General features: G+C 35.4%; 1 protein-coding gene and 1 non-coding gene across 3 annotated transcripts in view; both read right to left on the bottom strand.

The window, feature by feature from the left end:
* The window catches only part of LOC135688693 (uncharacterized), a 104,266-nt gene that overhangs the window by 3,809 nt on the left and 86,348 nt on the right, over nt 1-14,109 (bottom strand). The window contains exons 14-35 of one of the 2 annotated variants that reach the window (XM_065205610.2): nt 13,562-13,658; nt 13,181-13,238; nt 12,061-12,451; nt 10,877-10,921; nt 9,908-10,068; nt 9,589-9,638; nt 8,765-8,862; nt 8,331-8,501; nt 7,526-7,590; nt 6,699-6,752; nt 6,545-6,610; nt 6,174-6,257; nt 5,824-5,967; nt 4,860-4,904; nt 4,596-4,664; nt 3,902-3,973; nt 3,279-3,459; nt 2,415-2,530; nt 1,893-1,927; nt 1,494-1,575; nt 950-986; nt 624-708 (exon numbers count right to left, since the gene is read on the bottom strand). In XM_065205610.2, coding sequence (XP_065061682.2) covers nt 624-708; nt 950-986; nt 1,494-1,575; nt 1,893-1,927; nt 2,415-2,530; nt 3,279-3,459; nt 3,902-3,973; nt 4,596-4,664; nt 4,860-4,904; nt 5,824-5,967; nt 6,174-6,257; nt 6,545-6,610; nt 6,699-6,752; nt 7,526-7,590; nt 8,331-8,501; nt 8,765-8,862; nt 9,589-9,638; nt 9,908-10,068; nt 10,877-10,921; nt 12,061-12,451; nt 13,181-13,238; nt 13,562-13,658 — 2,206 coding nt within the window. Of the gene's footprint in view, nt 1-623; nt 709-949; nt 987-1,493; nt 1,576-1,892; nt 1,928-2,411; nt 2,531-3,278; nt 3,460-3,901; nt 3,974-4,595; nt 4,665-4,859; nt 4,905-5,823; nt 5,968-6,173; nt 6,258-6,544; nt 6,611-6,698; nt 6,753-7,525; nt 7,591-8,330; nt 8,502-8,764; nt 8,863-9,588; nt 9,639-9,907; nt 10,069-10,876; nt 10,922-12,060; nt 12,452-13,180; nt 13,239-13,561; nt 13,659-14,109 lie in introns of both variants that reach the window. The other variant, XM_065205609.2, reaches the window with a different exon arrangement.
* On the bottom strand, nt 10,398-10,469 carry Trnaa-ugc (transfer RNA alanine (anticodon UGC)). Its single transcript has one exon. It is a non-coding gene; the product is annotated as a tRNA-Ala (tRNA).

Consider the following 14,109-nt stretch of genomic DNA (forward strand, 5'->3'; position numbering starts at 1 on the left):
AAATGTCAAAAAATGGCAAGGATAATGCCCCAGTGCTTTAAACTTTACATAGGATTCCTGTTTCCTTAAATCTATGTGCTACTTTCACCTTTCGATAAACATAAGGATGAAATGTTGAAGCACACAAGAAACAAAAATGGCATGAACCATGGATAAGTAACACAACCTGCAAGAAACCTGGGCACAATTTGTAAGCCTGAATGGAAATTTTGTACGAGAAAAGCGACATCTCAATAATTTAACTCTGTGGTTTAAAAACTTCACAATATATACAAATATCGCTAGGCCTCTCTAATATATTCCAAATTGTATTGATTCATGTACTTATCTATCTTACAAGTGCCATCCACAGGAGAAAGTGTTAGTAGTTTCAATATTAAGTTATATTGGCAGTACACTGGGAAGAAGAGCCCAGTGAATCGGAAGGAGAGGTAAATTTTACGTAGAAAGGGGGAGAGGAGAAAAAATAAAGGCGAAATATCTCGCTTCTCTTTCTATATTTGTCTCTACTTTCAATTTCCCTTTTAAATTTTTCTCCCCTTCAGAATTCCACGGGTTTGGTACCCAGGGTATCCATCCTAACACAAGCTTACCACTCCAAATGCTTAAAGGCTGGTACATACCTGATAAATTCTCTTTGCTGTAGGTCAAGCTCACTCACAGTGACCTGCTTGTTTGGCAATTTCAAGTCTATTACAGATGATGCATCTGGAGATGAAAGGATAAAGCATATCAAACGAAACGCTTTTTAAAACTGATGCATTAGAAATATTGAAAAGGCAATACATTGTGGAGTGATCTCATTCAATGATGACACTTTTGATGATTTGCGATTCATGACCAACGATCAATGATTGAAGATGATTGATGACGATTGTAATCACAAGATAATTCTTTTGATTGTTATGATTAAAGACGTTGATAATAACCATCATTTGAAGTCCATTACCTGCCAGTTTATTGAATTGATCTGCATGTTTCGCTGCCTGTGCAAAGAGACAAAATAAAAATTGTTCAAAAAACAAATCAATAATAGTTATCTAAAGCGTAAAAAATGATCATGAAATAAACCACGAATACCTTGCTTAGAATAACAGGCCTTTGGTTTCTGCGATCACTCATTGCAGAAATAACATACACGACTGATTGGCGAATTATTTTTTATTGTGAATTTGTAATGACGTCCACACATTAGAAGGTGGAAACAAAAACAACGAAAAGACAAAATCTTTGTAATTAAGGCAATAAAGAAGTTTTTGTCTTTTTGTGGACATTGAACGGGTTGGTTGTAATATTTGAAACATCGTCGATGAAAGGTCTCAGAGATAACAGACAAATTCATTGATTAGGCTACAGGAACCAGTACAGACATGTCTGCTATAAAACTCCTAGCATTCATTGTCACAGAAAATCTTTTTTCAATCAACCTTGCTTCGCATCAGAATATTATAAGAAGGATCCATGAACAAAATAATATATGGGCAAATGAATACCGTTCTTCTCTTTGCTGATCCACGACGAATTCTCGCTTTTTCGAAAATATCTGCACGATCTTCACTTTTCTGTTTCGTTATGCTGAAGTGAAAGTGTGATCATGATTACGAGTTCATCTTTACATAGAATGCAGTTAAATTCCACTTTTGTTATAGTTAAGACGATCTTCTTCTAAAGAGATTTTCATCAATCTATGTAGACGAAAATGCACAGCCTTAGAATGCGAAGTCAAAGAGATTGACGATGTTACAAAGCTTAGACAGAATCAATTGATCAAAACAAAATCTTTCAACAGAATAAATTTCAGAGCAGATCGAATTTATTCAAGGACAAGTCATGCCGTATCCACAACAAAGTTTCATGCTTTTAGATCGACTCAGCTGTAGTATAAAGATTACCTTTTCGCTTTTGTCTTTGTTTCTTGATACTTTTCCTTAAGGAATCAACGTAAAAGCATGATAAATACATTGGAAAAAGAATTGTAAAAGAAAAGAACACTTTAGATCACTGCTCGGGAGTGTACCTTGACCATTTCAGAGCAAATAGTCATTGAGGAAATACATAAGTGACGGAACAGCGAGCAGTAGCAAGGAAATTTGACGAAGAACAACACAGTTTGAAGATAATACCATAAAAACTTCCATGTCTGTTAGTCATGAATTAGATTTAAAACTTTCTCATCCCAAGCAGGAAAACCGGTAGCACAATCCTTATTTCTGAGCTCCATGTTTGAAGTCACAAAGTCAATGTTGACGTTACATAAAAATTTCTTTTTGTTATAATAAAAATCAGCGAGGCCACAAGCTGAGTTAATTTTAGTACTTCCATACAGATGCGCAAGTAGAAAATCTTAAAGACAAGATTCCAAAACATAGAACTAAGCATTATTCCTGTCCAACAATATCAACAAAACTCACTACGTTTTTCTCCAGCTCTTTTTGCACTTTTTGCTCCTCTGTACTAAGCTGTTTTCGTAATACTGCCAACTGTTTTATCACGTGAGTTTGCGACGATGTTTGTCCTGAGTTTGCCCCTTCTAAAAAGAAAAAAACTTAGACTAAAATGTCATACAGTTCATGGATGCAATTGAACAAGGTGATAGTCAGCTCTGAACGTCTAGATATGATCAGTTTTGCTTGTGAAATACTCTTGAACTCGATTAAACTGCTCTTACTGGTTGTGTGATAGACTTGGCTCCTTAAGAATACAATTTTTGCCACATATCAACATTTAGGGAACCTGATGTAGGACTGGAGCTTCGGTTCTTAACTTGGAAGAAACGGGACTTTCTTGTCCGTTCTCTGCCAAACGTTGCTTGGTAATTTGTGATTTAAATATATATTAAAGGCAAAGGGCTTCATAATGGGTTGGCAGAGTGCCTTGTGCCACTACACTAAAAGCTTCCTATGATGTGAGGATGCATAGACTAATTTGGCGAGAGATGTCCTCTAAGGACCTTAGCTATTTCCGATTGAACTCAAGCAAATCATTGGTTGATGTTTACCTTAAAGCTCTAACTGAATTAAGGGGGGAATTCCGAAATGGCAGCTAAATTCAATATTCTTTTGCTGTCATTACCATTTGCAAGAAATACGGAACATAAGAAGTAAGTGAGTTCATTCTACGCTATGTGTACAGGATCTGATACAAAATCAAAGCATACTGACTCCAAGGCAACCGAATGAGATCGAACGCTCTTACAAAACAAGTGCCCTTGGCTAAGGCATTTTTCCAGTATTTTTTAAAAATTGCTATGGCATCATAACTAAAGCTGAAAGACTCGCCTATCTCGGAGTTTCCCCGAAGCAGCTGTTGGCGAATAATATTCAAATACTGCATGTCAACATCTGCTTGTTCATTTGTATTCGATTTAGAAGACTGAAAATGGTCGATCGTCACTTTTGATTGATCATATTGGCGGGAAGGAGGGTTGCTGACTCGCGTTGCTTGGGACTCCATATGCATCTAGCGGAAATAACGTCATTAAAAAGGCTTTCAAAATTGACTATGAAATCGGGATGGGTATGAAAGAAATACAAAATGTCCTATTCTTAAAAACCATTTTACAGCTTATGTAGTAGTTATTATTATTATTATTATTATTATTACCATTACTGTATGACGTCATGTGCCTGCGCATATCATTTGATGGTATTCTTATATATTAAGCAATCTCGAAAACAGACGAGTTTATCTCTTGCTCACGAAGTCTACAGCTTATTTTATAATTTGAATGTTACATTATCAAAGTAATAATTATAAAAGGGGTATTCACTTAACAATATACACATTCCATAATGTAAGGTGAGGTGAGAAAAGAATTTTAACTCGGGTTGCAGTAATAACATATATACTTGTGAGATTTACTCAATATAACAAACATTCGCTGAGAGTTACAAAATCTTACCTCTATATTTTGTTGTTTGGTGAGAGTCGGAATGGGGCGAGAAACTGGTCTTACATGATCTTGTTGCTGAAACTAATAAAAGTTTACATGTTAAATGAACAAGCTACCAGCGTAAAATCTCTAAACAAGGAACCATCCTTGGCATTAAGATACAAACTTCAATGCTATAGATTGGTAGTGCAAATTCATGTTACTTTGAGCAAGAAGGCAATGCGAGGTGTTGATGAAAGAAATTGATAAGCACTGTAGCATATTGATAATGGACGAGCAGAATGCGAGGTCATCAAAAATCTATTTTTGGAATATTGTGAAGCCATAACTTGGAAGAGCATCAACATCTACCCCTAGGGTTGCAAATCAGGTTTATACCTTATAAATTGGAAAATATAAGACAAATGAAAGATTTATTTCAAATATGTAACTCTTATTTAAGCCAAGTGTTATAATTTGCTCTGCCTACATAGCAAAGACACATAAAATTCCTTGTAAGTCAAATAGAAACATATATGTGATTTAAGCAGTCGAAAAATAATTTTAACCACAGTTGATTGACAATACTGAAAAAGAACACACAAAACCATCACATATGGGGTTTTCACGTGTGTAACAATTCTAAGAAATTTTCAGCAAAAAACTGAAAGATGGCTTACCAAACACGAAATGATAAATATTTGTGAATGAGGGCAAAATTTACCTCTGTTGTTTGTTTCTTTGCAAGAGTTGGGAGTTGACGAGATGCAGGTCTGTTGTATTCTGTTCGTGACTGAAAGGAAGGCAAAAATTGAATTTCTAAGTAGAAATCACTTCAGTCGATACTTCGTTAGCAACCGTAAAGAACTCTCCGCTGCTGATTAGGAATCTGCAAAGGAGGCTGGCACGAAAATAACGAACAAAGTATCCTTACCCACGAAGAAGAAAGGCTTTTAATAGTCTGTTTGTAATTTTAAAAAGTACTCACATGGTTCTGTAGGGCAGGAATAGGCGGTGAGCTTGGCCTGTTGCTCTAGAATTTGAAAAAGGAAGGGAAAGATTTATTGAACGCTCTTATGTTAAGGGCATCAAGAAAAGGTTGAATAAGATACAAAAAATTTGCAATTCATATTCTGTCGAATGCAATTTTGTCATCAGAGCGATTGCTATCGTACAGAATTAGAAGTATCGCAAAGTTTTTTTGCTTTCTTCAACAAATCTGAACCGAACTCTTCCTCCTATCTGAAATAGTAACATACATGGTAGAAGTTGCCTTTCTGAAGAAACATGATTCAGAGAATACGAGCTCTTCAAGAAAATATTATTTTTCCATAGATTTTAATTAGAAATTCGAGTCACTAATGACAGGCAAAATTATTTCGAGACATCTCCAAATATACGAATCGTTGGCGAACGTCGCACATTGTTAATTGATAAAATATTGAGGTGCTTTTTTGTTTCATCTATATAACCTACTTTGATGTACAAATTCCATTAATATTTGGTAGCATACTAAGAGAGAATAAAGGCAAGAAGAAGACCTCAGAGGCATAAGGAGGTCTCAGCGGTTAAAGTGACACTTAGATTGAGGAGAGTAGCCAGCTCTCTGTAATTCCAGGCGTGGGAATCAATAGATGTGGTCACATCAAGAGGAAGGACCAGAACACTGCGCGGTGAGCGTAGCTTCTCATTGTCCTTAAAACTACTTTTGGAAGCTAGGATGTAACAAATACAAATACAGATACAAAAGTGCTCCAAATCTATGCCTCGCACAATATCTGAACGTCAAGAGAAAATGAAAGAAAACTTTGCTAATAGCCTTGCTATAAAGTATCACATTAAAGCAAATCAATGCTAAGAGAATGAGCAAGAAAGAGCCTTTATAATAACAACACATATACTATAAAAGCTACAAGACAAGTGTAATCCGGAACCTTGATGAAAAAGCATACCGTTTCTATTGACTGTTGTTTGAGCTCTGAGGATCTTTTCAGAATGGATTTAAATCTATCAGCTTCGATTTCCTTTCTCTCCTTCTCAGCTTCCTGTCTTTTTAGCTCTGCAACTTTTCTCATCTCATCGTTCTTCTGGCGAACCTGTAACAAAATCAATAGCTCGTTAAATACAGCCAATAACTTCTACAATAATCAATGGAAAAACCTGTTTTTAATTTAAAGGCAGTTGATGCTGGCCAACAGAACATGATAGAATGGTCAGTTCTACCAGAGATGAGAAGGTTAGGTCGACGCTATAAAAAAATAAAAAATATTGTAGGCTAAAAATTAATATGGTAGATACACACTTCTTCCTCTTTCCGTCTTTCTTTCTCCTGCTCAATAAGAAATTCCTGCTCCATTTTGATCCTTTGCTCTTCAAGTCTTCGGTTCTAGTGAAAACAGAAAATCTGCAACATAAAAGCTGCTACAATGCAACACTTTCAAATCTTAAAACATCGAGGTATCCTCAACTTTAATGCTTCCAGAAGGCCCTCTCTTATTCATTTAGTCATCCCTTATCTTAACTCTGAGTCTGAAGTTATTGTATCATAGTTCTTTTCTTCAGATGATGTCATCATGATTACAGAATAAATTCTTAATAGCTGAAATAAACTAAATATATTTTCAGTTTTTTACATACCAACCTTGATGCAGTGATAAAAAGTAGTTAATATACCTCTTTATCTTCCTCTTCTTTCTGCTTCCTCTCTTCCTCATCTTTTATACGCTTTTTCTCCTCGATCTGAAAAGTGAACCGAAGAAGGTCAGTAAAAAATTATCTTGAAATATATCATTGTGCAATATCACGTTTTGAATTATGCTATGCTCACCTGCTGCCTCAGAAAATCCTGGTAACTTTGCTGTTCTTTTTTCTGGGTAGGGTTCTGAAACGTTTAGAACAGAATCAACGCAATGCCAAGAAACTTGAATGAGGTACGACAAACAGGCACTGAGTGTTTTAATAAGCTCTTATAAGAATTTAACTGTAGTGAAAACAGCAAGAATCACAAAATCAGAATGATATTTCATAATAAAGATAATAATCTGTTTATTTTAGACAGAATCGAACTGACGACAAAATGACTTTTGAAACTTTAAAAAGTCCAGGTATATTCTCAATATCATGCCGGGTATTCAATATCATTCCAGATCTTTTTACAACAAATTTCACGTCCTAATTCGATATTAATATTTTCTATATTACTTCAACATTATAATAGGGTTGTTTTGATCAGTTTGGAAACTATTAAAGGTCTGTTAACCATATTATTCTAGGTATTTTCTCTACAATATTCTTGGCCTAATTTCAATTTCAAACATTGAGTAGATACTTGAATCATAACCACACGGAATGCAAACTTTCATCGCTGGCATTGCATGGCTTGGCTTCAGTTACGCTTCAATCCTTCATCAAGAAATCTGCATTTATATTCTTTCAATTCGAAAAGAAATGATCCGAATATAGAACCAATTATCGCAAAATGACCTTATATCGTGGGTCCTTTGATACTTCTAGGAAACAATACTCATATAAACTTAATATTCGATATTTCTGCAAATTGTTCAACAATCAATGATGGAAGCGTACTGCTTAGCATAATGAAGAATATACAATGGAAGTGAGATTTCATAATAGATTGTAAGGTCTGCAGACTACCTTCTGTATTCCTTGGAGTTCCATCAAAGCAGCCCCCCTTCCTTGAGCCTGGTTTTCAAAGTTTCCTGAAGTTATGAATTTTAAAAAATTACTGCACCTTCTTTTACTTCTTTGAAACTAATCACTTTAGGACGGAAATTAAAATTATTTACACAAAATACAGGTATAAACAAGGAACTAATTCTCTAAAGTATACAAAAGTATAGATTTTTTTAAAAGTTTAAAGATCTATGCATTTCGAAGTATCTGTAGAAAAAAGAGAGAGAAAAGAGAGAAAAAAAGAGAGAAAAAGAGAGTAAATTGGGCAAGAGAATTTTTGATCAGTTAGAATAAACAGATCGAAAAGATATGATATTTAAATAAAAAAAGCAAAACATTAGCTGGAAAGCTTTTTAGAATAGATAACTCATAAAGCTCATAAGCAATTGTTGAAATAATATACGTATAATTTTATAACGAAACACTAAAAAGAAAAAAAACCTGAAAAATATGAACTCGAAAGATAACATTTTTATAAACAATTAGCTACAATATCGGTTAAATTGAAATTGACTTAATTGGCTATTACTAGTTAGCAATTGATTTTGAGACCTTTAAATTTTGAGACCTTTAAATCTCACTAAAATTTTGTTTCATTTGCACACTGAGGAGAGATTTAAAGGCCATAAACTGTCTTACGTGAGGGCAGACAGATTCTAAATGAAGCTCTACGTTTTGATTTCAAAACTTTGTGTAAACATCATACATATAAAACGTGCTTGATGGCTCTCTCAGTGATAAGTTTTATAATGGAACATATACCAACCACGTGGAGACGCATTTGGAGATGAGTTTGCAATGTTCTGAAAACCATTCAAGGCTGCTAATACTGGACTGTCTTTGGGTAAGTTGGCCAAATTGCCGTCAGAATTTACATCGCCTCTTGGAGATACGACGACTCCATCTTCATTATATTTGTGTAATGTTCTCAAGTCGGCTGTGAAGAAAGGAGATGCGATGGAAATTTGAAATACGGAGGATTCAGCAAAATATCCTTAATGCTGTTAAAAATGATAACAATGCTTATTATAGAAATATCCATTGTCAAACAGACCTTAAATTGGTAAAATAGGTGAAAAATTATATCTGATTTCAAAAATGGGAGAATGAATGGGACAGAGGACTTAACATGTTACTCTAGAAAACTTCATAAAAAAGTTCTGAGAAAATTATTTTAAGAGTTGCATGATAGAAACATACCAACAAGATGGCCTGATTGGTCCTTGACAGGAGCACCGCCCCCAGCCCGCCCCCAAGGGTCATACTTTGCCATCTCGGCCTCCATCTTTGCCTCATACCTAAAAAGAAAAAAGAGGACAACAATCATATGAAAACGAATACACGTAAACCGAAATTCGGTGCCATTTTTGCTGGGAGAAAAAACCTTCTTCTTACTGTTGGAGGGAAAATCTCTAGGTATCTTAATCTTGAAAAGTGGTAGCAGGTATAGGGTGTAATCAATACCTTGTAGAGTAGCATTTAGGTTAGGAACTATAATAAAGTGTCAAAAGAAGCATCCTTTAAGCAAAAAAAATTAACATCAGGGATGGAGAAAGGGGTAAATATTGCAAAGTGAGGAAAGACGGCATTTATGAGGTTACAGTTACGAAGCGATAAAATACGGTATAAAGGTAGGTTATATTTAGGCTAAAAAGGGTAAAGAAACCGGGTATGACAGGGTGTTCAGATTTAAATTGCTTTGGTATGTCAACCCACTTTACAGACATTCCATGCCCAATTAAAAAAGCATTAAGCGTGACAAAGAAACTTATAAATACTAGAACTGTGCGAGGTTTTATTGCGACCAATGCAAATCTTTAATACTAATTTAAGTATCAATCTGATTATGTCGGTGCTTGCAGCAACGATTTCTATTGTTAGCATGCTCGCTTTTATCTTAAAGTCGCGTTTCTAAGTGGGCTTCACAGAAGAAGTCTCTATTGAAATTCAATGACATATTAAGAAACATGAAAGTAGTTAACGAGGAATGTATAAACAAAGATATGATAATTGTTGAACAATACCTTTCACGCTCTCTCTTCTCTTTTTCCTTTGCAGCTTGTTTTTCTTGCATCTGTAAAGGTAAGTTAGAGAAGAGTTGATGTCAACGTGTCAGGAATAGTTGATGACAAGATTTGAGAATTGCTTTATAGCAAGAAGACTTTGGAAAAAAATAGGTTGACGACTTTATTTTACTGTTTGGTTAATCACAGCCAGGAAATTTTTGCCAAGGTTTGCAAAGGTTTGATTTTTGCCAGCCATACACATGTGCAAATTTCCACCACAGAAATCTGTACATCAATACGTCTATATTTGAAAAATAGATTTGATAGTATCATTTACCTGTTTTCTGAGTTCTTCTTGATAGGCAATTTTAGCAGCTCTTTCGGCTCCCTTATCAGGAGTGTCGTCACCGAAAACCCCAGCAGTTACCGCTACACTTCGAGGTGAATGCTTCGATTTCACTTCACTGGTTCTTACGGACACCGTCTCTTGTACCGGTGCTAAAGGCAGGTAAGTTGCATTAAATGAAAAGGAAGTGCTTTGGGAATCTTACGAAAGGCAGTGAAAACACTGGCAAGCTATCTTGGTGAGGGGGAAGGGGGGGGAGGGTAACTGACGATCTGTAGACAGTGGGGGCAAGAAACTGATTAGAACTCAAGGAATAGTGAAGCCTGTTATGAAATAAAGGCATATGAAGATGACGTGTTACATTGCTGACAACGCAAAAAAATTTCTGAGATCAAATGTAAAGTCATCTTTACACATGGTCTTTTAAAATCCAAAGAAAAATTCTGAACTTTTAACAGAAAAAACATGAAAATTAACCCTGTGGAGGTGCGGGGTTTCGAACCCCGGGCCTCTCGCATGCAAAGCGAGCGCTCTACCACTGAGCTACACCCCCGGTTATACAAGATGGCGCAGCTACAAGTACGAACGACGTGTATTGAAAATACCAGCCCAGATGTCTTAGGGCGGGTACCGGCTGGTTATTCGGGGGAGGGGGGTTTATAAAAAAGTTTTAAAAGAACAAAAGCACTTTAAACACCGAACTTCAATATGTGGAGAAAAGTAGAGCAGATGCCCTTTCTGACATTTTATTTTCGCTGGGGTGGGGAAAGGGCTCAATTTTGCTTTGTTATCTGAACTACGGCTGCTCAATTAAAAAAATAATTACTAAACTCCCAAATCCTTAAATTCCTAAATAACTTGCTAAATTCTTGCTTAAAATAATTTAGTAAAGCGATCACAGAAGAAAATGAAATTTTTTCTAGATCTTTTTAAAACGATCGGGGAATTCGCATTTCTTACCTTCAATACGCGGACTCTTCAGATTCCGCGCCTGACTATCTCTACCTTTAACAAGAAATAAAAAGAAAATATAAAATGTCACTAGATATAACTAAATAAAATTTAAATACAATATCAATCTTCTTTTTTTTAAGAAACTAAAGTTTTGAGCGGGTAGACTATTTCTCAATTTTTTTGGCTATTCAGCTACCAAAAGTTTCTTACGTGTTGCTTAAATTTTTAAGATCAATATCCAGCGATGAAACTTCCTTGAAAAGCCGAAGTCAAAACAAGTTTTGAAACAGAAACTTCTTCAGTGTCCAGCTTACATGTAATCTGCAAGCCGAGTGCAGTGTTGCAGTATTCAGTGGATTTCAATGTATAAACTCCTTTGAGTGGCTGGGAAAATTTAAATTGAAAATTTCAGATATCTTAGCTTTTTAAGTTCGGGTGGGGTTGTTTTTAAACTTTCGAAAGATTGAGCCTATCGTTACTGATAACCTCATTCATTCAAAAAATAAGATCAGTTCTTCCAAAGATAAAACATAGGTGTTAAAACATTAAGGAACAGATATCTGGGATCACTTCTAATCGATGGATAATCAATCTAAAAGAGCAATGTGAACAGGCAGTAAAACACAGATTTGGCGAGCTCTTTTTTAGGTTTTCTTAAATCATTTTAAATGGTAAAATTGTAAAGGAAATTTATTCATATCTGATGAAAGAATTCCGAAGTTGAAATAATTTAGAACAGTTTTGTATAACTCGCTTTGAAGGAGTTTAGTTAAAAATGATGACATTTTCTCTTTTAAATCTCTCCTCTGAGATACCCCTCTACATAAGCGCTGTTAAAGTACCTTCAATTTACTTTGCCCCCGGCTCGTTTCAGATGCATTACACGCCCCTTCACCCAATAGATGGCTTTCCTGTCAAGCCTCTTTAGAAAATCTCCACGATTTTGAGAGTAATAAGATTGTTAAGTTTTATACTGTTTTATACTTTAGAAGTTTTATAAGGTATAAGTTTTATACTATACTGTACTTAACAGTTTTTTATACTTCCTGTTCCTTCCAAACAGTTAGTAAAGATATATTTCAAAGGCCTTAATACTCGTGAACGTAAAGAATTGGCATTAAACGTTTTTTAGAACACAGAGAAGTTATAACAGGATACATCAAACACCAGAGAGAAAATAGTAAGCTTACGTGAAGTACGTCCGCCCCCAAAGTCTCCATTTCTTCCTCGGTCGTCAAATCTATCAGGCCTAGGCATCATACCAGCACTCGGACCGTACATCATACCGGAGTAGCCTGGAAACCCAGCATATCCGGGATTTTGCATCAAATACGGATCCATCCTTGGGTCAAATCTTCCCGGCATCATTTGCATGTACGGGTCATATCCACCCATACCTCGATACGGCATTCCTGGATATCCTTGATAACCCAAACGAGGATCATGATGATCATCTTCATAACGAGGTCTTCCATAGCTTCTACTGCCCGATCGACTTCCTGAGGTTGGTTCAACATAGCGGTCTTCTGTATGGTTTTCTGACGTCACAGGCTTATTATTTGTAGTTGACTCTTCTTTTTTCTGTCAAAATGAATAACATCATTTATCTTTAACTTCAGAACACTATTTCGAAAGCAAATTGCAATACATGAACATTTCAAGTGCTGTTTGATAAATAACAGAAAATGCTTCTGGTGTATAGAACAGGGCGATTCATATACATTGGTTTCTTCTCCGAGTTTCACACTTAATGCGATCGTCCAAAAGTGTCCAGCTACGCCATCAAGGCATTGAGCCCTTTATAACAGATCGGTAAACAGCGATTTCCATAGCACAGAATATGGAGTATACGTGGATTCATGAGCATATAAACAGTATGGGATTCATGTTGAAGAGTAAATTGACAAGTTTAATTCAAATAAACTTAAACAAAGGTCAGTATTAATACCATGACAAAAAACACGAGCTTTATTTAAAAAAGCAACCCAGAGTGGTAACCGATATTCCAACGATACAAAGATTTGATTAAGCAATGTTTGATACGCGTATATTTGACTTTTCCACGTTTATAATTTGGTGACGAAAACATAACCGAGATCAACTGCAGCAATTTTTTATACTAATTAACTAGAAAGTTTGGGCAAGAGATCGTCTCACCTTCAAACTTAAATATTAATCATTTGAAAATAGATGACAGTAAATAGTCATTGAAATACAAGCTGATAAGAAAAAAAATAAAGAAATTAATTTTCATAAGTGCCTCTATTTGCCACTTTGTTCATGGCAGCCTATCTGGTACAAGAAACCTACCGTGATAATATTTAATTCGTCAGAGGATGTGATTCTTCCAAGTTTTTTCAGTTTTTCTCTAAAATAAAGAAGCGTACTATTGAGTCGAACAAATTCACAGCAACATCAAGAATTTGTTTTTAAAAAAAGACAAAGGCTGGAACATCATTATATCAGAGGGCTTGAGATAGAAAAAGTTCCTAAAATGTGATATAACTTAGCGAGAAATATTAAATTGGACAATTGTTTACGATAAAGTGTCTGCTGGCGTCGAAATAGTATTACTTATTGGACACAGTATTTTAATGTGACAATTAGGAAGAGAAGGTGCATAGAACCATATGGAAATTTTTTTTTCCAAATAGACAATGAAATGAAAATTGAATTAATTTGAATATATACCTGTACTTTTGTTCTTCTTTTTCTTTGATTTGCATTTCCAAGTCCTTCTTGTACTGCTCCTTCCGCCGTCTTGACTCATCAACAGTACCACCCCCGTCTGTAAAAAAGGAAACGAAAAGTCGATCTAAAATCTGATGCAAGGAATAATTAAACTATAGTTGCCACCCAGGCACAAGACGCAATAATATCTTGCTTTGTTATTCTTTACCTTTGTAGTTTTCGAAAGAAACAGCACACATGATCCCAAGAAAAAGTCCCTTTTGATGCTAGAATTGATACAAAAAAGAACTCTATTGCTTTGTTTTTGTTCTGCCGTATATATGCCTGAAAAACAAGCTTCCAGCTTGCTTTCTCGTTTACCATCCATTCATACCTATGCAACAAGACGTGCTTACAATGCTGGAAACTAGGAAGAATCTATCAAAGACAATGCTAGCCAGCCAACACAGTTCCAAAAAGTCTCCAAAATTTAAGTCAAATAAACACAAATATTTGAATAGAGTTTTAGTGCCTGTTTGCTTAAAACTATTTGCTTTATGTATAATTTG

Source organism: Rhopilema esculentum, chromosome 9, assembly GCF_057945365.1.
Source record: "Rhopilema esculentum isolate cy_ngs chromosome 9, ASM5794536v1, whole genome shotgun sequence".
Lineage (NCBI taxonomy): Eukaryota > Metazoa > Cnidaria > Scyphozoa > Rhizostomeae > Rhizostomatidae > Rhopilema > Rhopilema esculentum.